Source organism: Phalacrocorax aristotelis, chromosome 3 (genome assembly GCF_949628215.1).
Source record: "Phalacrocorax aristotelis chromosome 3, bGulAri2.1, whole genome shotgun sequence".
Taxonomy (NCBI): domain Eukaryota; kingdom Metazoa; phylum Chordata; class Aves; order Suliformes; family Phalacrocoracidae; genus Phalacrocorax; species Phalacrocorax aristotelis.
Window position 1 is genome coordinate 94,439,972 of NC_134278.1, and position 22,524 is coordinate 94,462,495.

The window sequence follows — 22,524 nt, forward strand, 5'->3', positions numbered from 1 at the left end:
TTCGGGGGTGCCGGCCCCCCCCGCGGCGTGAGTGCTGTCCGCCCCGCCCCGGTCCCGATATTTGTTGCGGTCCCGGTCACCCCCTGCGCTGCCCCGGCCCCGCGGCCGGGCACGATCCGGAGGCGCCCGGAGGGGCGGGGGGCGACGGAGGAGGGCAGCGGCGGCGCGTGCCGGCGGCCCCCCCCGGCCCGGGACTACAACGCCCACAGTGCCCCGCGGCGGCGGCGCTTCCGGGCGGCGGTGGGGGGGCTTCCCCGGCGCCTCGCCCGGTGGATGGCGGTGGCGCGGAGCATGGGGCCAGAGCGGGTGTGTCCCGAGGAGCCGGGGCCGCCGGAGACCCCCGACGGCGCGGCGGGCTGGAGCGGCGACGAGGAAGAAGAAGAGGAGGAGGGAGAAGAGGAGGAGGAGGGAGAAGTGGAAGGCGGAGGCGGGTACTTGTACCAGCCGCTGAGCCAGGAGCCGGAGCAGGGCCCTGGTGAGGCGGTTCCCACCACCGCCCCGTCGGGCTGCGCCGAGCCGGGCCCCGGCCTTCAGGAGCGGCTGCAGGTACCGCCCGGGGCTGGGGCCGGGGCCGGGGCCGGGGCCGGGGCCGGGGGGGCCCAGCGGTCCGTTCCGCGGGCAAGGGAACGAGCCCGACCCCCGTTGCCCGCCGTTCTCTGCAGATGCTGAGGCTGCATCTGCCCGACCCGCCGGCGGACAGCGAGGAGGAGGAAGAGGCGGAGGAAGGCGCCGCGGCTCAGAGCAGCCGCAGCTCCATACCCATGGATGCAGGTAACGGCGTCCCTGGCCGGGCGCCTCCCGCCGCCCCACGCAGGGCTCGGCCGCGGCCTCACACGCTCTCTGTTCCCAGAGCATGTGGAGCTGGTGAAGAGGACGATGGCTGGCGTGAAGCTCCCCACCCTGGGCATCCCCGCCTGGGCCAGCCAGATCTCGGAGGACCAGTGGAAGGACGTGGTGCAGCGCACACTGCAGGCCCGGCAGAGCCTCGGAAGCCCCAGGCCCGAGTGGAAGTGAGGGCCAAGCTGCAGTGTGGGCGCTGCTAACCCCAGCCCTTCCTCAGCCGCGCAGGCAAGGCAGGTACCCGTGCTCTCAAAGCCAGGTGGTGATGGGACTTGCCGACATCGACCTTCCAGTTTCCCCCACTGATGTCGTCCAACTTCCCTTCCTGCTCCTCTTACCTGGTTCTAGCTGGCATGTAAGTCACTGTGATGTCCTTCTGTTGGCTTCCTCTGCCTCCGAGGAGCCTGACTGGTTTCCATACCTGTATGCGTCTGGAGGGAGGGGGCTTGGCTGGTTGCCTGGATTCCCCTGGGACAAACACTAGATTTGTCCCCATGCTGTCAGTGCTGGAGAAGTCCCTCTCCACACTAGGGCCCCTCTTCTTAGGACAGGGACTGCACGCTGGAATATCAGAGGTGGAGTCCAGAGTGTCTTTCCAAGAGATCAGTTTTATTTAGTTCTGTACATACAGGGACATCTGTACAAAATCCAACACTTTCATACTATGTAATGCTCTACTGAAAATAAAGTACACCATATGTACATATGAACTGTAAGCAGCTTAATACTTGTGTCCAGGGGGTGAATGCAGTAGTTAGTTTTGCTTGTTCCCTCGGGAGGAGGGAGCCAGGTGAAGTGGAAGAGGCAGCTCCAGTTCTGTCCATTTGGCTGATGTGGGGAAAGGCATAGGCAGAAATGAGCAGTACTAATGCTAGAAACCAAGTGTTGAGCGAGGGGCAGCTGTAGCGTGGCAGACACAGGTCTGCATACGAGCAGTACGTGTGGTGGAGGGGACGAACACACTCCCCCCTTCCTCACATGGTCCCCTTCTTAGATGTCCAGGACACTGGAATGAATAGGCAGCAAACTAATGGCAACATGAAGGTACTAAGCGTAAGTTTCCTGACCCAGAACAAGACACAAAGCTATGAGAACATCAAAGCCATACAGCATGTAGTTGTGATGCGAAACAGTCCTGCCCCAGCACATGGCAGAACTCCAGCAGCATTCCTCCGGCCACATGTGGGGACAGCCAGCACGGACCACCTGCAGGACAGGTAACAGCCTCTGCGCACCAGAAGCCTCTGTTCCTTCTGCAGGCAGAACAGCCCACAGCAGGGAAAGGCAGCCACTGCCTAGCAGCAAGCAGGCTTGAGTGAGGGCACACGCAAACTGTAGCACTCTAAAAATGTGGTGGCACCTTAAAACGCAACGCTAAGCGTACGAGTAGGAAAGCCTTTACTGCAACCAGAAGAAACATCCTCCTGAGCCCTGCTGTGGGTGGCGCTCGGCAGCCTTCCTCCCGCTGTGCCCCGAGATGTCTGCCACTCCTGTGCGCCATCCGGCATCACCCAGTGCATGTCTACATGCTGTGCCAGGCGTGAGGTAATTGATTGGCAGCTGACCATGAGCTTGGACTAATGTTCAAAATGAGCAATAACCTCCCTGAGGTGTTCCGTAAGTCTCCTGATGAACTGGCCCATTGCATGAAGCAGAGGGGAGGCGGGGTCCTGTGTGACTGTGGGTGATCTTGCGCATACTCACGCTTGCCAGCTGCTCCGAAGAGATGGTGGCATGCCTAATGAGGGCCGAACTGAAAGAGAGCCAAACAGGGCAGGGCGTACAGGATACACGGGGGGGGGGGGGGGGGGGAAGAAAGCTTAGTTTGGTTTGGAGGAAAGATGTGCTGCACACCAGCAATAAGATTAGAGGGGATGAACCTCTGACCTTGGAATGGTTTACTGGTGAGGGCAAGCAGATACACGAGGACCTGCAACATCCCATGATGCTGCAAAGCAGTGTCAGACTAGCATCGACCCCATAAGCTCCCTGTACTATTGCAAAACCACTTAAGCTTATGTGTCAAGAAAGCAAGTGCAGCAGGTAAGAAGCAAGGAAGACTCCCCTTTTCTGTCACAAGCCAGCTGCTCCGAGGTGGTACCTTGGCCTAGCACTGAATCTGCACCACAGAAGGTAGGGTAGAAGCTGGATCACAGTCAGTAGCACCCAAGTGCTGCACAACCCCCTGGGCTATCAGCAAGTGTGTTCTAAATGCTAAATTAGCACAAGTCCCTGATGCACCGTATGATAACTAACAAGGACCTCAGGCCACAGCGGGTGCCAAACAGGGCGAGGCGAACTTTGCTCAGAGCACCCATGGAAGCAGTTCAGCAGTAGCACCTAGCCGTTGATCATAAAGAGGAGACAACTGAACACTCAGAAACTCAGCCTGGCCCCATAACGTGTATCCATTGCTTCCACTAGTTTGCAAATTACTTTAGCAGCACAAGCTTCCTAGAAACCCTGGCCACTGCAGAGCTAAGGATGGGATACAGTGACAAAGGGAGAGCTGCAGGAGTATTTTAATTGAGCAGGTAAAGAAAGCAGAGGTCAGTGGCTGACACCTGCTACAAAGCGGGAAGTTAATTCTGGGCCCACAATTAACCCAAGACACCGGGATGGAGACAAGTCAGCACGGACCAACACAAACAGCTGAAGAAATTCATTTTCCCACAAGAGAGCTTCTAAGGGTGCTCTAAAGGGAGGGCTGCAATAGTATTTAGTGCTTGCACCCAGCTCTACTGGGGGTGGCGAAGCACTGAACCCCCAACTCCACTCACAGGGGAACAGAACAAGGGGCTTGAAGCAAAAGAAAGGTGGAAGTGAACATCTCTGCTGTACGTGAGACACTCCAGTTGCGGCGCTGCACCTCAAGGCAGGGTGGAGAGGCAGCAGAGCCTCCACAAACTCTGCCACATGCTCTTGCCCCAAGCTCAGCCTGACCTCAAACCACCGCAGGGCTTGGCTGCACAGGCAGCACAGGGGCAGGCAGGGCAGAGATGGGCACTTGGGGCTTGTAGCAGCATGCTGAGCCACGCGCAGTAGTCTCTGGCCACCACAGAGCCTGTACTGCAGGGCAGCAAGGCTCTGGCTCCCAGGCAGAGTAAAAACCAGTGCAGCAGCTGGAATTGAAGTGACTCCTGCCTGGGCTGATAAAATCGCAGGTCAGGCAGGCTCCCTTCACACACGCACACCCAAGGAGGAAAAGCAGGAGGAAGGACGAAAAGCAGGACATGACAGTGGTGAGATACAAGTTGTAACATAAAACCAGATCTACCCTGGAGGGATGCGGATGGAGTGGAGGACAGGCACAGCCCACCATGTTCATTCCTTATTTATACATGAGAACTGAGTGCATTTCTGTGACCCCTGGGGGAAAGGGATGGGGCAGAGCTTCCCGGGCCAGCTCCTGAGCCCGTCAGAGAGCCTCCTGGCTTGAGGTGAGAAACTCTTCTGCTCTCTTGTGGGCCTCCAGGGCTTTTATAGTGTAGACATCCTGAGGAAGCTCAGATTTCCGGCGCAGCAAAACTTTCTCCTTCTTAATGTCTTTCAGCATCTACAGACAAACCAAAGGAGTCAGGGATCAGTAGCAAACCCCTTCACCCCTCCAGCCTCCCCATTATCTGGCTCCAGCTGCTCTAGGATATGCCAGGTAACACCGCAGCATGCTGCAGAACAGGCTGAGCGCCAAACACAGACCAAAAGGGCACAGAAAAGTCCCACTTGCACTTTTTCCAGAGTGGGAAGGTTAAACAAACCCCACTCTTCAGACTACAGGTTGATCCCTAAAGATCAGGGATGAGAGTACGGGCATTTACCCTCAGAACACTTGAAAAGAGGCAGTTCTGGCTGCTGGACCCTGGGCTGACTATGCTGATGTCCTGGCTGGTCCGAGAGCAGTTGTGGAAGAACCCTAGTCACCTACGCACCTGCACAGCCTCTGTCTCCACCGTTTTCTTCAGTAGCTGTATATCCTCTGCAGTTGGGGTCTCTGTTTCCATACAGCAGACAGGAGGCAATGGTGGAGGTGCGTAATACATGGGGTACTGCAGACAACACAGACAGCTGGAGAGTCAGCATGCCATCCAACACTAAGCCTCCTCCCTCTGCATCCTAACATAGCACAGCACACTTCTTCCAGCTGCCTTTGCTGGCATCTGCAAAGGTAGCAGTAGGTACACAGACAGGAAAGGAGGATCTTCTACCCATCCTACCTGTGCCATCTGAGCCACAGCATACTGCATGCGCTGCCACAGCTGAGAGAGGAGTCCATAAACATGTACATGCTCTAAGGCACTACTTAGAAGTCAGTGCTACAGAGGGCCAGGCTGGGAAAACACTGCCAGCATCCCCAAGACACTGGGTTTTGGGAGGGACAGACCACCCATGCAGCTGTGTGCACAGGACTGAGATCAGGTGCTAGAACCTGCTCTCATGAGCTGAGGAAGCAGGTCAAGACCCTCAGCACATTCCTGTTTCATTCATCCTAGGTCCTGCTGTTACCCACCTGAGGGTTTAGTCGGGCCAGCTCCTCTATTTTCTGCCACATTTCTTCCCGTTCCTTCATCCTGAACCTTCCCCTGCAGAGAGAGACAGCGCGCAAGCGTGAACTGCTAGGGAAGGTACAGCTTTTGCTCACAGGAAGACAAAAGAGACAGCAGAAAAGTGCAGGCGAGGGGAAGAACTGCTCCGTCCTTCAAACACCCCTAATTCTATCTACAGGTGAGATGCGGCAAGAAGAGGGGACACAGTGCAGCCAGCAGGAGGTAGGCAGGCATCCTCCTAGCTCACAAGGTGGCAGCAGCGGGCTGTACAGTTTGTTTTTTTCTGGCTTTGTGCTGCAGGAGTGGACCAGAGTGACTGGTTTCTGGAGTAAAGCAATGACACCAGTTTGGACGTCAAATGTTTTCCTGGTGCCCCACAGATACACAAACAGATGCACAGGGCAAACTGCCATTTCCAACAGAGTTGGGGCTCAACTGCCTGCAGTGTCCCCTCTGGCCATAACACACCAGAGAGCTGCCCAAACCCCCAGGCATGGCTCTTGAACTTGGCACAGACCTTAAGTGACCGTTCAACTGGGCCACCTGTAAATCCCAGGGCAGTGAATGTTCCCTGCAAACAGGTGAGCATCCACCACTCCTTGTTATTCTCTTCCCCATCTGCACTAAAATCTCTGCTTTGTTTCTGATTATAACTAACTATCTGGCTTTCATCCCAGCTACTGGTCTCTGTACTGCCCTATATATCCATGGTAAGGAAGTTCTTATACTCTGTAATCACCTCACACTCTTGAAATATATGTAAGAAAGAAGGCTAAAAACAAGACTGAAGCTGCCAAGCATTCAAGCAGCAGACTACTCCATCAGAGAACATAGGGTCAAAAAAAAAACCAAACAAACAACCCCACCCAAACCCAAACCCCAAATGAATAACCCACACCTCATTTTCTGACAGAGCTCTGGATATCTCTGCAGGGGACTGTGACCAGGAGTTTGCACTGATCTTCCCTAGCTCTTTCCTGCCTCATCCCCGATTCCTCTAGAATCCTTTTTAATGTCTGGTAAAGAGAAACATATGTATTGCTCCAATCTTGCCACTGGAAATGCAGACCAATATGTCTTTCCACAAAGACCCTCACATCATGAAGGCCACTGACCATCAAAGCAATGTCTACTTTGCCAGTATTGTGTCTACTGCCATGCCATGTATAGGTGTAATAAACCTCGTTTTGTTCGGCCGGAATACATCACATTACTGGTCTGGTACACAGTGAGCCACGAGGGCACTCATCCAGTCATTCAGCTCCATGCACCTCTAGCACCAGTTCTTTCCTTTCAGATCACCAAAGCAGTCTGAATAGCATCAGGAAAGCCCTCCATTCCTCATTGCACTTCAAGATCCACCAGTTTATCCATCATGTGCTCAGCAGATATTGCAAAAGACCACCTTGCAAAGAGAATACCCAGTCTGACTAAAAGCAGTGCTTCTAAAAGTCTGAAAGCTTTACACCTGTGATTATTCTTTTCAGCCAAACAAGTATTTCCAAAGAATGAAACAAGTTTCATCTTTATTATGATGCCACACTGATTTAACTGTAGTATTACAGCTATCCAGCATACGAAACTTCCTCCCAGCCTCATCAATCAGCCTGGCTTTACCTCCTACTCTAGGACATGCCCATTGGAGTTCATCTGAAAGTGTCACTCATCCACATTGAGTCTCTGGAGAATCCTACCTTTCTCAACAGCAACACCTCACAGGACAGTGCTGAGTCTACAGGAGCAGCACCCCCAGCCCTGCTTTCCAGGTGATGTGTACCTCATCAGTTCCCTTCATTCCTGATGCCATTACTAGCAGTATTTGGACATTTGGAAAAGAAGAGCTATATTCGGAGGTACCTTCTCCTTCCCACTGCTGTGGCCTACACCGAACGATGCAAGGTAGCTCCTACCAGAGAGATGTCAGGTGTCAGGGTGGCAAGCTGACACCACACTTCTTGAAAGGCAGTGTTCAAGGCCCCCACACTTTTACAGAAGGGCATGTTCGGGACCAGACACTATCTATCTGCCCCAACCTCCCTGCAGTTTTCTGAAGGGTTCTGATAATTCAAACACTTTCAAGATATCTGGGGAGATTAGTAAGGTGCGGTCAGTCCATCTGCACTGAACAGAGGAGAGCCTCTCCACATGATCCGGGGACAGTCTGGCCCTCCATGACCAGCCTTGGCTGCAGCTGCACAGCCAGGGTGCAGCAGTGATGGGCCTGAGCTGGCATGTCACTGGTAGGCATGGTAACTAATTAATAACATGGCTAAGACTTTTCTAAGCAGGCCTCTCAACATCTGGTTGCAGCCTAATTTTGTACCTACAAGCTCTCTCCTTTTCTCTGTTTCACATTTACTGGCTTTGTTCGCATGTGCAGTCCTTCCCACACATTCTGTCTTCTAGTTCACAGGACAAGGTCTCTAGCGGCTCATTGGAAAAACACTTCATAGGTGTCTCTTCCTTTTTCTGTCTACGCTCAAGAAACCTCAGCGTTTCAAACTTGTCAGTCTTACTGAATAAAGCCAAGGTCCTGTGGAAAAAGCAAGGCATTGCACAGTTAAAGGTCAATCCTGCATTACAGTGATCCAGCCAGCATTCGGCATGCTGCTTTACACTGGAGGCACTTGACATTACAGCCTCACAGGTTTTTATTAGGAAAAAAAACCCCAGCACTATTTCTGTTTGTTTTAAGTCTCTGTGGTTGAAAAGAAAATGACAATTGACTGCAATGTCACATTACTGTCCGCCGACAGGCATGGCCTGCCGTCAGCTCTGCCAGGGAGGCAGCAGAAATGAGCTGCGGGTACAGCATGTCTTCTCCACTGGAACAGAGGCAATGCAACCTGCTGCTCACCAGAACAGGTTGCAGCACTCTGTGGAAAGAGGAGCAGGTAGGGGAAGTGCAGGAATGGCACCCCAAACTGAGGCAGACTCTTCAGTATGAAATTATCTTATTCCACCAGGGAGACACCACCAAACAACACTTTCTGCTGCCTGTGAAATATGTTTTTCTAACCCCGTTCATTCCAGCAACGACGTATTCTATTAGGCTCCAGCATATGCAGCCACAATGTAAAGTGCACACGGGTTTGCTTATATTTCTTGGATATTTTAAAGACATGGCAGGAAAAGATGACATTTTCACAATGAACTTAAGCAAAGAACTTGGGCATATTGCTCTAGTAAACCCAGGTTTCTAATCCATCTTCCCAAGTGCACGCTCTTCTCCCCCACCATTTTCCTACGTCCTGTCCAGTCCCAGGCCCCTTGCCCAAGAAACCCCAAACTCCTCACTTCTCTAATTTGTTCCCTTCACCTATCCCATTCCTACTATCCATTGACATTAAGAGCAACGCTACCACCACAACCCCTCCACAAACCGGCTCTTCACTGTAGCTCCACCCAAAGCCTCTACCTCCTTTCTACCTCCTTGCCCAGACAAGCTGCTCTTCCCCACCAACCTGCTTGCTGTCCTATCCCATCCCCTTCTGCCACTGATTTCCCTTTCTGGTTGTTTCCCAGCCTGGCCCTACAAACCTTTCATAGCATTCTCTCCCAGCTCTAGCATCCCTTCAAAGGAGGACCTTTTCACACTTCTCAAGCCAGAAACAGCTGCTAAAGCTGTGCTAGCAACAGCAGAGTTGAGCCTTCTTGTTTTCGCCCAGAAAGGCCTCTTTAGCTGGGTCCCTGTGGCAGGGAAATCCCATTTAGCTGAGGAAATGTATCATGCTCACTGTAGGTAAAATCATCTCAGATTCAGCTGCTAAAAGACATTTTTACATTCTGCCCACCAAGCTTTCAAATGACATTTTAGCAGATTTGGTTAACTGGGAGAGCAAAAGGTATATCCTTGATAAAAACCCAACACAAGGTTTTCTGAAACATAATTAGGCAGAGAGGCACTAGAGGGAAAAAAAAAAAATCATCTTAACATGAGCAGAAAACAGTGCAGCTCTACCCATCCATTTCTTGGACAGATCTGAGCTGCTTTGTTGACCTTTTCCAGAACAATCCTCCATCAGCCACACACCAATACTGGGACCAGTCACCCCCAGCAGGTCAGCACAGGTAGAAGCTAAACAGGCAGAAAAAGCTCCTGGTGGAAACACCAGGTAGATGTCATAGTAAATGTGCCGTCACTGTGACTTAAAATACATGTGCAGACATTTGTGGGCTTCAAAAACGCCCTAGAATGGGAAAGAAAAAAAGTCTTGCTTCCTCCCAATTTAGATGTTAACAAAACCTTGATTTCTCCATATGCAGGTTACCCATCCCCACACTCTAATCCATATCGCAACTTTGTTATTTATTACTATTTCACAAAAAAATGAATGTACCCCAGAGCTCCCCACTGCCAGCAAGGGTTAGCCCTGCTCCCCCCACTGCTGCCCGTGTTGCAGCCCTGGCTCATCCAGGAATGAGAAGCATTATTTTATGTCACTAAGTCAGCAGAAAACAGACCCAGAAAAAAAAAAAAAAAAAACAAACAAAAACCAAACCCAAACCAAAAAACTTCCTTCTACCTTACTGAACTGACTCAGCTCACCAGGGCAAGTCATACAAGTACCAAAATGAGTATGAGGAAGCAGAAAAAGTGAGTTTTTTCCTCTTTATGGCATCACGGCACAGAGAGTTGCTGAGCTTAGATTTTATCCCCACCATTTGCTCTTTGAAATTCCAGGTATTATTCCATCTTTATTAATGGAAAATTGAAAGCATCCTGTGGCATGAAATATGCATTATGCCCGCTGCTGCAAAGCTCTTCAAAGAAGTCCTTCTAAAGCAGCAGGATTCCACTGGCATCACTACAACATATACGAACTGGTAAATATTTCCAAGGCAGAGCGTAAGTGTCTCTGCAAAGCTGAGTATTCCCTACATCAGAATTAATTTCCTTATGACCCAGCAAACTCTGTCACTCTTTTCTGAGCTACCTGCTTCAGCAGAACTGAAAGAATTTTTATCAGGGCACACATTTTACCTCTACACATCCCTACACATAGTTATTGCTGAGGAATCCTACTTTTTGACAAAATTATTTGTGCCACTTTTCCATTTTCCCTGTGCCTACTGGCATCTACCATCTGCTGCTGTACCCCAAGGAGAGTCCAGGATGACCTCAAGTTACTTGGCATGAACCTCTTACTCACTTCTGCTTCTCTGCCTTGTATTGCTGTGTGCAGTCATCAAAAAGCTTTTGGTTCATCTCCATGAACAGCTTCAGTGCATTATAAATCAGCCCATGGATCGTCCTGCAAAGAAATGAGGAAAGGAGAACAAGTCATGATGGTATCCTCCAGGTTCTCACCCTGAGTTAACACCAGCAGCACAGACAGGAGTTAACACCAGCAGCAACTCAAATACTACAGGAACGTGACAAAAGATTTTCACACAGTTGCAGCTCTTACCATGGGAAACCTCCTCCACAAACACAGCAGAGACTATCGCACAGGAAGAAAGAGATGGAGAAGAACACGAAGACCACTGGGACAGGTCTGCTCTGCTGTGGTCAGACTGAGTGCAAAAATATGCATTCACACATTTATTTCGTGTAGTTGGAAGCTGGAAAGGAAGGGTGCTAGGGACCTGCTCAGGGCTGTTCTCAAAGGGGCTTTACCTAATCTAGCTTTAGTGCCTCCCACAGTTCACCGCAATGACTTTTTTGTGCTGCCCAGCATTCAGTCATGAGCTTTGTCGCTGAGCTGTCCAAAACACAGACATTCAGCAGCCCTGTAGAGATGGGAAGCAGCACAGAGAATACCACAGAGGAAAAGCCAACTTTGTGTCAGCAATTTATGGATAGCCTGCACTGTGTGTGAGCTCACTCTGGGACAAAGACTCTCCCGGGGAATATAAACAATTACTGAAGCTGTCTCTGAAATACCTGACCCAGAGGCAAAAGACAAGAAACTCTGTAGATTGAGCTCTGTGCCTCACCAGCTCTACAGATAGAATAAGGAAGAGCTACAGCCCTGCTGGATTTAGGCAGGCTGTCTGACAAAGTGTGGAGTAGACAAGCTATGGGAAGGAAGGGGAGAATCTGAGGTACTCAACCTGCCCTGAGAAGATGTGGCTGGTGATAAAACAAGGAGAAATAAGAGGAAAACACCTTCACGACTTCTTCTGCCATACCACTGGGAAGGAGCCAAGACAACAAGACAGAAACAGCAGAATCATGAATATTGACTGATGCAAAAAGGAAACAGAACTGGTGAAGGTTTTCAAACAAGAACATAAAGTCCTTTTCTGAACTCTGATCAGGAAGGCCAGTAACACCGAGTGAGTGTGTGTCTGTGCGCACACGTGCCTATGGTCACACGCATCATACATGTGTGTGCATACAGGTATGTGCCTGTTGATGCACATGCGTGCGTATCTGGGTGTTTGTGTGCATTCAGGTCTGCGTGTCTGAGTCTACCCCAGTCTTTAGAGCACCCTTGACTGGCGGCTCAGGTTTGTGCTTCCTGATACAATGAAGAGAAGGAAGTAGCCAAACAGCAAGCCAGTGGGGAGCTCTCTGCAAACAAGTTCCACCTCACAACCCTGTCTTTGCTACCACAGCATACTCCTAAGCCCTGGACTCACCCAGCCTCCCCAGAATTAATTACTTTGCTTTTTTCCACCCTCTGGAATAGGGGAATATGATTTTTTTGGTCTTCTTGTGGTTTTGCTGGAAGATTTTATGATCTAGGCTACGGACTGAGTGTTTTCAGCTAATTTGTTAGAAGGAAGTGAGTTTTACAACTTGAATTAACCAGGTAAGGAATCAACTGAAGAAGCAGTCAGAAGAAAGGAAGTTGACTGGAGAACGACAGAGCAGACTAGTACTGAGGAATCAGACACAGAGGGCAATAATTCGACATAGGACATCTGCGTGAGTAGTTCTGCTTTCTCTGTTCTTCCTGTACTCAAGAAGTCAGGCATTGCATTAACCAAGGTCTCTGTTCATGGACAGCATATGGGTGATCATTACTTAAGAAGGAGCCAGAAATTGGCTGGAAAACCTACTTACTGCAAACCTCCAAGAGACCAGCAGCATCAGTGATATGCAGGTATCAAACTCTGGGTAGACTCAATGGCCTTGAGGCAGGTCACTGCAGGCGCCTGACCCCTTGCAGAAGCAGGCCACTGTGGTCTGCTGTGACGCTTTTCCATGCTGACACTACTAACAACCCCCCTGGCTCAGAACCTGGTGTCACTGAGTGCCACGCATCATTGCACTGTAACGGCATGCCCCAAGATCGCTCGTAGGTCAAGCAATCCTGCATGCACAGCAAGTGCCAGGGCATGCGGAAAGACCTACTTGTTCCAGTGACTCTTGGAGTTCTTGTAGAGCGCTGGAAACATGATCGGGAGAATTTTGGCTGCGTTATCGCTGATCAGGCTCATGATATACTCGTTGTTCCAATAGTACAGTGCTCGCTCTGCCACCTGCAGTGGGATAGAAAGCCATCCTTGGAGAAGCTCCTTCCAGTAACACCTGTGGTGCACAGGGAAACTGCGCAGTGCTGAGACCAGAGCTTGCCGCCACCCAGCCGAGGAGCAAATGGTTCCCCACAATGTGGGCAGTAGGGCTGACCTTCGCCACCTTCTACAAGGCCAATCATCGCTGCTGCCCAGCCTTCTTTCCCTTAGCCTCTTCCAGACACTTCTCACTTTCCTGGGTTACATTCTTGACTAGGCAAGCCTATCGATATACTGACGACTCCAACATCCTTTACACAACACTTGCGGACACTAATGTCATCCACTCCAGGTCCCAGTTCAGACTAGCTCCAAGCCTCCTTTGTTTCCTAAGACTGTCCTCTGCAAAGCTCTTTTCCTCCCATTCTTACCTGGCCTTCCCCACAAGAATCCCTCTGGCCTTCGGAGCATGCTTCAGTCACCAGGCCCACAGTTCAGCCCCTGATTTAGTAAGGGTGAAAATACGGAAAATCTTGGGGCAGCCATCCTGCTCTAACAAGACAAACAAGTCTAACAAGTTTCCACATAGTGATAGATTCAACCACAGTTCTTCATATTTAACCACAAATCTGGGCAATGCAGATTACCAGGTTAATTTCTGCATTTAATGCTAGCTTGAAAATGGCTTGAAAACCTAGAGAGACATCCAGGCTCAGTTTCATATTTCAGATGATGGAGAACTCACTATATCCCCTTAAATGTATTGTTCCACACGAGTAAATGAAGTGAAACTTGCCTTGTGTTCACTTACCTAGCTTTGGTTTCCAGCTATTAGATCCTGTTAAGCCTTTGTCTGCTAGATTAACCACAATCCACTCAGAGAACACTCTCCTGCACCAAGGTGTTCAGATTTACCAAGAAGTCAATTCCTATTTTTGCTCTCAGACAAGCTGCAGACACAGAGACTGTTCAGCCTGACTGTATGGGACACCTTTGGTGTTAATTTTCTTAGGCTGTAAAGTGTTAGTACCGTCTTCAGGTTTTCTAGTCTTGTTTTTCAAAGAGTTGGCAACAGATGAGAGCTGCTATCAAGTACAGGATGTCTCTCCTCCAGCCTTTACCCTACTTTATTCAAGCTCCTTAATTTCCTACGGTAGGTCCTTCCACACCCAAAGGTCATGTTAGTCCTTTGGTTCCCATCCCCACACCAATGATCCACGTCCAGCTGGTTTCCATCAGGCTCCCCCAGTCCTTTCCAGGAAACAGTGATCTTTTACATACACATGACCTAGAGTGACCTCATTTTTGGCTTGTAAACCATGACTTTGTACCGCTCTGTACAAAAAGACAGACTGAAGCCATTCTGCCTCACTGTGCAGTTATGTTCGCTCTGGGGAAGGGCTATTTCACTATTTAACACCCCACCCATAGCTGGGTCAGCCATGCGTTTCACCAGCGAGCTATCTTCTTCCCAGGTGCTCTTCAGAGCAACCTAAAGCAATGAGCCAAACACACCTGCTAGGAGCTACTAACAGGTCCTACCACCATTAAACATTTTAAACCTTAAGACTACCAGCCACAGATATTGGCTGTAGTACCAGGCTAAAACAACTTTCCTTCAGTGGGAACATGGAAGAAGCAGACTCTAGCACTTTTTCAGTGGACCTCACTCTTTACCACCTACACCAGAATAATACAAAGTACCTTCTCTGCACACTGTCTCTTTGGTTGGCCTCCCTCCAATACTGCAGCCAGCTTGGTTTTACTGCAACAGGGTGACACTGGATGGATCTCCTGTATGTTTGGTCTGCTCCAGTTCCAGCCTGCTGCAATACGTGGTGCTGACTAGCACAGTGCAGCAGGAGGGCATCCATCGATCTGCTTTGTTTTCTCTTTGGGTGAGCTTGCTCTGTGGTTGTGGTGAGGATTCTCACCACCTCCCACCATGTGTCAACCCAATACTTACCCTGGTCACACCTCCATGTGCCACTGATCCACAAAGACGAGCCCAAAAGCTGCGGTGTCACCCTCATATGCCAAGCGGATTACAAGCCAGTGCCCTATCCCCTCCCTGAGCTGCAACCCACCTGAAAGTGTGGGCTGGAGACACACTTGGCCAACTGCCTGAACAAGGGCTCCATAACTTTCACAAACTCAGATGGCTCAATCACATCCAGGATCTCCTCCAGCTCATTTAAAAACATCACCTCCTTGGGACTGTGAGTTTTCGGCCAGAACTTCAGCAAGCCCACAATCACCTGAGTGGGGAGGGTGCAGAGATAGTGTTAGAGGCTGAAAGTTAACACCAGCTGTGAAATAAATTTTTAACGTTCTAGTCACAACAGCAGAGTGGAGGAAGTTACAGACGAGACTTTCTCAGAAAGCCAAGGTGGATTATTGGGGAAGAAAGAGGAGAAAAGCCCAAACTCTGCCAAGTTCCATGCAAGACAGCAGCACTATCCAGGCTGCTACAATTCTGTAATACAAGCACAAAGCTCAGAACCACTTTTTTCCCCAAACACAGCTTATCACGTAAGGCTCAAACCAGAGTGGGCAGCAGCTGTCAGATAGTGCAGAGCAACCATGGAAGATCAACTAATAAAACTGGAAATGCTACGGAGGTCACTGAGGAATCATTATTCACAAAGCTTGAACACTGGGGAGCACCCAATAAATAATGCAATGCATGGGTCTGGGACAAGGAAGCACTATTTCACACAAAAGTAATTGGATTATGGAGCTCATTCTTGCACGACTTTGTGGAGACTCAAAGTCCAAACAGAGCTCAGAAGGGAGTAGACAAGTTTGTGGAAGTTACACCTAATGGTGATAATTAAATATGACAAGGCAGATGCAAATTCTGGTTGAGTAAACTATTGCTTACAAGATACTGGAAGAATATACTAGGGAAAGGGCTATATCCCACTTGGTTTTATTTATTTATTTTTAATATTGCTTCCTTCCCTACCTATCTGCTTCTAGACGTGGTCAAAGGCAGGATCCAAGATCCTGCAGACCTTCACTCTGTTGGAGCCATTGATATGGCATTTACAGAAATGCTAACTCTGTGGACACTCGATTCACACACAACTGGTGATAAGAGCTGCTCTTTCAAACTGTGTGTACTTCAGCAACCTGATCCTGAAGCCTGCACTTGAGAGGAAGTTCACAGCAGTGGAGGGACGGTAGTGGGCAATGGAACAGTAAGATCAGAAACATCTGAGCATTATGTTTCTACCAAGTTAAGGCTTGAGAAACCAACACTTTGGTATCTTCAGTGTTTGTCATTACTCAGGTCTGCCACTCAGGCAAGAGTTAGCTTCAGTGACTCAGATGTAATTTCTCCTACAGCTAAGGTGGTGCGAGGTGTGTCAAGTCTGTCTTTGCTATTACTGAGCACATCTGAGGCCTTGCTCACCTGGCAGTCATTCAGACTACTGTTAATGCAAGAGCTACCATGTCAAGCTTTGCTGAGCAAGCTTCTGGGAGGCCCACTCTAAGCAAGTATAGACCTAGTGAGTGATCTGGCCTACTTCCAGCGCTGGTGGCAACATCTCCTAGTACATTCAAGAGCCTTGCTGATGTACAAGCCCTGTGATCCATCAAGGCTTCAATAACCCCAGTCATCTCAGGAGTCTATTCAAAACCTTCAAAAGGAGGATGCTTCAACAGGACACAACCTGTGGCAATACAGCCTTGGTATGTCCGGTTGAGACCCAACGCAACACCCACTGAAGGTAATGAAATCGGGTCATCCCACTGCTTTCCACAAGCACCAAACCAGACATGGATCTCTAACCCAGGGGCCACTAACCCATTACCCAAGAAGCAGTGATGAACCGTGGAGCTTTACTATTTGAATAAGCTGCAAAATGAATCCTGGAATTATTGACAGATTTCTATTTCTCTCTTCTCCCTCACCCTATAGTTAAGTGCTTTGGCAAGAGGCTGTTGGGCTGGATGTCAGCCACAGGAAACACTCAGCATGATCAGGAAGCTACTTTACGCAGTTTGTTTCAGAGCAGGCTTTTGGGAACACAGGAAATGGAGGACCCACATTTAAAGGAAAAGCTGGAAGGTCTGCTTCAGCACTGCTGGTGTCAGAGCTGAGGAGCCAGAAAGCTGACAACAGCTGACCAGCTTCCACCGAGCACAGTCAGGCTCACCATGAACACACACATTTAAGCCAGAGAACAGAACGACCCCAGCTAGCATTACTTATTAAAATGCTCACACTTCCTGGTGCTCCCTGCTACTGTGTCACAAGCATGTGTTCTTTGGCCATCTGCTGTTTTGAGGCTGTGAAGCTCAGCTCTGTAGAAGACATTTCCTGGCCTACAGTGGGTGGAGAAACACTTGTCTCCTGCTTGCACCCTCTGCCAAGCCAGCATATAGCCTGGTTAACAGTAACTGGAATATGTGAGGTCCCCATCCCTGCTGCTCACACATTTCAGAATCTGCTGCTTCCCAGCACTACATCCTGAAGGCAAATGTGTCTACAATGTCGCTTAACACTTTGGACATAGCAGACTGATGCTACAGTAGCAAGGAGAATACTTTCATCAAGAACAGTAGCTCGCCTAAGCAGACCTTTGTGTCCCAGGTTCCTAACCTCATCCCCACAGTTCTTCAGACAACTCCAGCAGCCTGGAGTGAACTCTTAGGATTTCAGGGCCCCCATGAGCTCGCATTGGTTCCATCAGATATCAGATAGTCGTGTGTTTTGCCTCTGCAGCATCTGTCATTAGCTGAAAGCTCTGCCCTGAAAGGACAGCTTGGTATAGTGTTCCTTTTGCTACACCAAGATCCAAAGCACAAAGGAAGACTATAGCCCACCTTCCTGAAGCTTGCAGGAGAGAATGCTAAAGGCCTGCACATGAGCAGCACAGTTCCTTCTGCCCACAGGGTATCAGACAAACCCAGTAAACAATCCACTTGACTCCCAGCCTCTTTAGCCTTTTTTCACCAATGAAGCCATGCAGCTCTTCGGGACTTGACTGACACACAGAGGTTAAGCAAGGTTACTCACTGGTTCTGTCAAGCTGCTGTCTTTCTCCAAGAACTGTACAACACAGTACGCCAACTGTAGGAAAAAAAACATGGCAAGATTAGAGCTTCCTCAAGTGTACCTGAGATTAAAGTGCCACCACCACCCTAGGCTGGAAGTCACATTATGTCCTCCACAGTATGTGTGATGAGTAGACAGTCGCCACTACAAATGAATCTAGTTCTTCTGATGGCAAGTGAAGGCTCTAAGACCAAGCAGGCAGGGCCTGAGCTCAGGACATTCGTGCAGCGTAAAGCATAGAACCTGAGCCACCTAGAGCAGTCTGCAGCTAATATATTCAAATGCAAGCAGAGCGGCACACATGGGAAGGAACAAACCTGACTATCACAAAGCCCTGCCCCATAAAAACAAGGCTGGGAGAACAGACACCACTGCTCAATACCCATACTTTTTCACTTCCTAGCCTGAGTCCGGATCTTATCTACTCTTCTATTATGTATCTAAATTGCAAGAAATTAATCTCTATACCAGCCTAGCAGCCCAGCACAATGATTTCTCTGCATATCTCAGTAGTGACTAACAGCTGACACACCACACGCACAGGCTGATGACTGCAGCTTGGAATTTTACCTCTCTGGTTTCAGCAGGGCCCCAATATTTCACAAACTTCCAGCACAGAAAGGCAAAGCAGGTCACAGCGTTAAATCAGCAGAAGACGGCAGGATACCCTCCTATCAGCCAGTGGCAAAAAGCACGCACGCATACACAGGCCCAGGCACAGCAAGACTGGGACAAATCGCTGCAGTAAGAGACTAGTGCAGAGCCCAAAATATCTCACAGCAAGAACTTTGTACAACACAGTAATGCAGCTGGTGAATAGCTATAAGTAAGCCTGAACAACAACTTTTGCAAGAATCACATTCTGCCCTGGGAACTTCAAGCAATTCTCACCTGTGGGTGGTAGACACTGAGAGACTTCACCTTGTGCAGTGGTAGCAAGACTCTGATGAGGAACATCTTGTGCTCTTCCTTCAGAGGCAAAGCAAACCCATTGATTATGCTGAGAAGAAACAAGAGTCTCATTAACATCTTCACCCAGCAGAAATACAGTATCTCTCACCTCAAAAGGATCAGTGGCTTGCCCTAGGTCTCATTAGTCATTTGAAAAAGCACCCACCAGGAGAATTGTGGTTGCTGGGGCCCAACTTACACACATACCATGATCAGCAAGTGTTTCCTCAACAGGCACAGCAGGGAAATGCCTCTGAAAGGGCCTGGGCTCTGCTCTGTCCTGTGCCAGGCTGAGCCCACGCACACTTAAGCAGAACCTCTGGGGAAAGCCAGCACAGAAGCCGCCCAGTCCTCAAGGCTTGTCCTTTACAGAACTGGAGGATGGCAGCATAACAGATGGCTGCAAATGGAAGGACAGTTGAAGCCATGGAGTAGGCTGCCCACTGCTAAGGCTTCTCAGGGCTGTGAGGAACTCTTACTGCCTGCTGAGGCAAGACAGCAAGTGTGACTGGACTCAAACTCAAAAAAACAGGAGACAAATCTGAGAAGGAGAAGACTATCACTGCATTTATCAGCAGGCTAGAGAGTACTTTCCCTGTGTGCTTTGTCAGACTGAGATCCTCTGGAAGAGGTGGCTCCTGCAATAACTGCTGAAAGAAGACACTGCCAGCTCACACAGCATGCTGGGCTGGGGTGTCTTACTCACTATGGGCCCTCTGGGGCTTCCAGAAGCACCCTTACCTTCCCAGGATCTCCAGCAGCTCTGCAATCCCATTGTGGTGCTCTGTTTCATAGATGAACCTAAAGAGAAGAGAAGAATGAGAGGTCATTGCCAAACACTGGATACAGTTTGATAAGCAAAAGGAAGGAAAAACACTGGAGCGGCAAGTCTCCTAGCAAACAACAGAACTCCAAGACAGCAAGGCAAGATATAAGAGATATAAGCAAATAAATTCATGGCCCCCAGATCAGCTAAATCTCACAGGTCCCAACATTTGCTATGTGGGCTGAAGACTGTGCTATCACATCCTCGCTGCTCTTAAGCACAGGTGAATGCTATCTCTACCAAAGCAGTGTAACATAACTGAGCCACTTAGCTAATCACAGTCTGGATCAGAGAGAATCACAGCCTAGTGAGTGCCACAGATTTATCTCACTGGATTGTCCCACTCACACACTAGGCCAGTGGCACTAAGAAACATCTCACCTGTAAAATATATTGTTGATCTGCCGCCTCACATATGCTCGCAGACCCAGAAACTTCCCATAGATCCTGTGCAGAATAGTCTTTAGGAAGTCTCGTTCTCTGGGGTCTTCACTGTCAAAGAGATCCAGCAGCTGTGGGGAGAGAAATTCAGTCAGTGTCTGCATATTGCCTGTCTGGACAAAGCTACCAGAAACACCGCGCACCGCTCCTGCTTGGCAAAAGTGGCTCTTTCAGTTGAGTGATGCCTTTAGCACAGCGGTCACTTCTCTGAAACATGCAGCCTCCCAGTCACAAGCTGAAACCATCAGCACTTCTTTCATCTTTAGAAACACAGTGATGGCCTGCACACTCTATAAAGCTGCACATCCCCATATTTCTCCTGCAAGGTTCCCAGCACCCCTCTCCACCTGTACAATGAGTGATGAGTTCCAGTGACCACAGCTTGCACACACTCTTGCCCTGCACAGAGAATTCTGGCTGCTCATTCAAGACTAGACCAAGGAAAAAAGAAAACCCACATAATCAAGCACCTGCTGACAAAGCTGGACTGTTTACACAACACCTTGACCAAAATCTGCTGCATGTCCTTCATAAAGGTGGTGCACAGTGGCAGGGGCAATGGTTACTTACAGACAGCACAAACTTCTGGTCAATGTATTTCTTGGCTACATTTGGTTGAAAGTCAGGCGATTCCAGGAACCGGAGGAAGAACTCATACACCAGCTACAGGGAGAGAAGAAAAGATCACTTAGAAATCCCCCCCATCCTCTCAGCAGTGTTTACTTCAGATTTTAAGTGTTTTCCTTCTCCTTAAGGATTCAGTGAAAGGCTGGGAAGCCTGAACAGAGCACAGAAAACACAGAGACCTCTGTTTCCCCATCCATTGGGATCAACTCAGCTGCCCTTGCTCTGATGGGCAGGGGGCCAGTTGGCCCAAGTCTGCATGAGATCTCATCACCTCAGGTCCCACCAAAGACAACAGCCACCTACTCAAATGAAGACACTAGGCCTGAGAAACTCTTCTCCCATCTTCAGCTCAGGTCTCTGTAGAGAAGAGAAACCTCCAGAGGAGATGGAAAAGGCTCAGCCCTTGAAACACACCAAGTAAGAACAGGAAAGCAGAGAAGGAAAGAGACCCCAGGAAAACATGTTGTGTCCTCTGCCTCTTGGTGACTGACTCCAGATTGGCTTAGCCCCACTAGGCCACGCGAGCTGCATGCTGCGTCCCACTTGGACAGCAAAGGGTAGCTTGCTTTAAGAAAGCTCTCAGTGCTGAAATAGCAACTTCAGGTCCTGCTGTCCTCCTGGAGGGACAAGTCCATTCCAGGGCTGACCCTGCCTAGCGCTTCTGAGGGGCCACTGGGCCAAACAAGAGCACTGCACCCCAAAGGTCTGACTCTGACGTTGAAGGAGCTATGGGGCCACCCACCCACAGGTAGGGCCCAGCTGCCAAGGACAGCAGCGCAGAAGGGCTGAGGTGATGACCAAAAAACTCAGCACACACTTGCCATAAGTCCATGCTGGCTGCTGCTGACTTAACTCCGAGAAACAAATGCTTCCTAGCATTATTAGCACTCTGATGCTGAGGACACGCCATTTCTATCGACGCTCACTTCCCTATGTCAACTGCAGCAGTGAGAGGTGATTAACCACTGATGCAGAACTGCACCTATTTCCTCTCTGTATTTTCTGCTTCATTCTGCAATGCCTGGCTCTTTTTCTGCCTTTGTCTGCCTGACAACACATCCCTGTGCAAGTGCCTGGGAAGACCCCCATAAGCTTACCTGCTGACTTCCACTGCTGAGCTCTGCTAAACCATGCTCGCTGTTGCTTTCATATCCCTTTTCACCTAGTTTGTCTGAAAGTCTATTTTCTAGGACACACAGCCTAATGAAAAGATCCTTGGCTCCCTTCCTCTCTTCCTCTCCTCCAGTTCCCTATCTTGTCTGGTCAAACATTCGCTCCTAGTTAATGCAACTGAATTTCATCCAGCATACAGGACACGTGTTAGCAAGTGCCAGCACAGGCTTTGCTTTGGCACCAAGCAGTCCTCTTCCTCCATGTACCTCCCAGGCAGCTGGGCAAGGAGAGGAGTGCTGAAGGAACATGGGGTGCTGCCTCCAGTGCTGCTGAAGCCCAGAGGATGAGGGCTCTTGAGCCTTTAGGAGGGACATTAACACTGCTGGGAATTGCTTCTTACACAGGCAGTATGGCACAACTCCCTCACTCCCAGTAAAGTGTTCACTCTCGGCCTACCTCAGGGCCACATGGGACTACAGCCACCTGCAGGTGAATGTTGCACACAGGCATCAGTCTGTTACCAGGACACCCTGCTGCCTCCATTGCCCGCAAGCCACCTCTGACCCATGGGTGACAGGCCTGGTCTCTGCCCATCCCCACACCAGCAACCCTCACAGGCTGGGAAAGCAGACAGCGGCAGGCTCCTGCACTACACGGACTCTCAACTTCCTGGAGATAAATTCACCATATCTATATCCCCCCTCCTC

At 49.7% G+C, this 22,524-nt stretch overlaps 2 protein-coding genes across 3 annotated transcripts in view; one reads left to right on the forward strand and one right to left on the reverse strand.

Moving 5' to 3' along the window:
* The first annotated feature begins 58 nt into the window (after positions 1–58).
* On the forward strand, positions 59–1,546 carry MEA1 (male-enhanced antigen 1). The gene is made up of 3 exons (XM_075088548.1): positions 59–546; positions 663–771; positions 851–1,546. Exons 1-3 carry the CDS (start codon positions 274–276, stop codon positions 1,012–1,014), a joined length of 546 nt encoding a protein of 181 aa, XP_074944649.1. The 5' UTR covers positions 59–273; the 3' UTR covers positions 1,015–1,546.
* The window catches only part of PPP2R5D (protein phosphatase 2 regulatory subunit B'delta), a 31,045-nt gene continuing 9,949 nt past the window's right edge, over positions 1,429–22,524 (reverse strand). For both annotated transcript variants that reach the window (XM_075088538.1, XM_075088539.1), the window contains exons 6-16: positions 20,648–20,740; positions 20,018–20,148; positions 19,552–19,611; positions 18,751–18,859; positions 17,821–17,874; positions 14,879–15,049; positions 12,691–12,818; positions 10,538–10,639; positions 5,348–5,420; positions 4,770–4,886; positions 1,429–4,396 (exon numbers count right to left, since the gene is read on the reverse strand). In XM_075088538.1, the coding sequence (XP_074944639.1) occupies positions 4,259–4,396; positions 4,770–4,886; positions 5,348–5,420; positions 10,538–10,639; positions 12,691–12,818; positions 14,879–15,049; positions 17,821–17,874; positions 18,751–18,859; positions 19,552–19,611; positions 20,018–20,148; positions 20,648–20,740 (1,176 nt within the window). In that variant the 3' untranslated portion in view covers positions 1,429–4,258. The remainder of the gene's footprint in view (positions 4,397–4,769; positions 4,887–5,347; positions 5,421–10,537; positions 10,640–12,690; positions 12,819–14,878; positions 15,050–17,820; positions 17,875–18,750; positions 18,860–19,551; positions 19,612–20,017; positions 20,149–20,647; positions 20,741–22,524) is intronic.

Excerpts from the sequence above, each read along its gene's own strand:
- MEA1 (XM_075088548.1), top strand. The coding sequence starts at position 274 with ATGGCGGTGGCGCGGAGCATGGGGCCAGAGCGGGTGTGTCCCGAGGAG. Across the intron at positions 547-662 it reads GCCTTCAGGAGCGGCTGCAG|ATGCTGAGGCTGCATCTGCC; the intron begins GTACCGCCCGGG and ends CGTTCTCTGCAG. Across the intron at positions 772-850 it reads CTCCATACCCATGGATGCAG|AGCATGTGGAGCTGGTGAAG; the intron begins GTAACGGCGTCC and ends CTCTGTTCCCAG.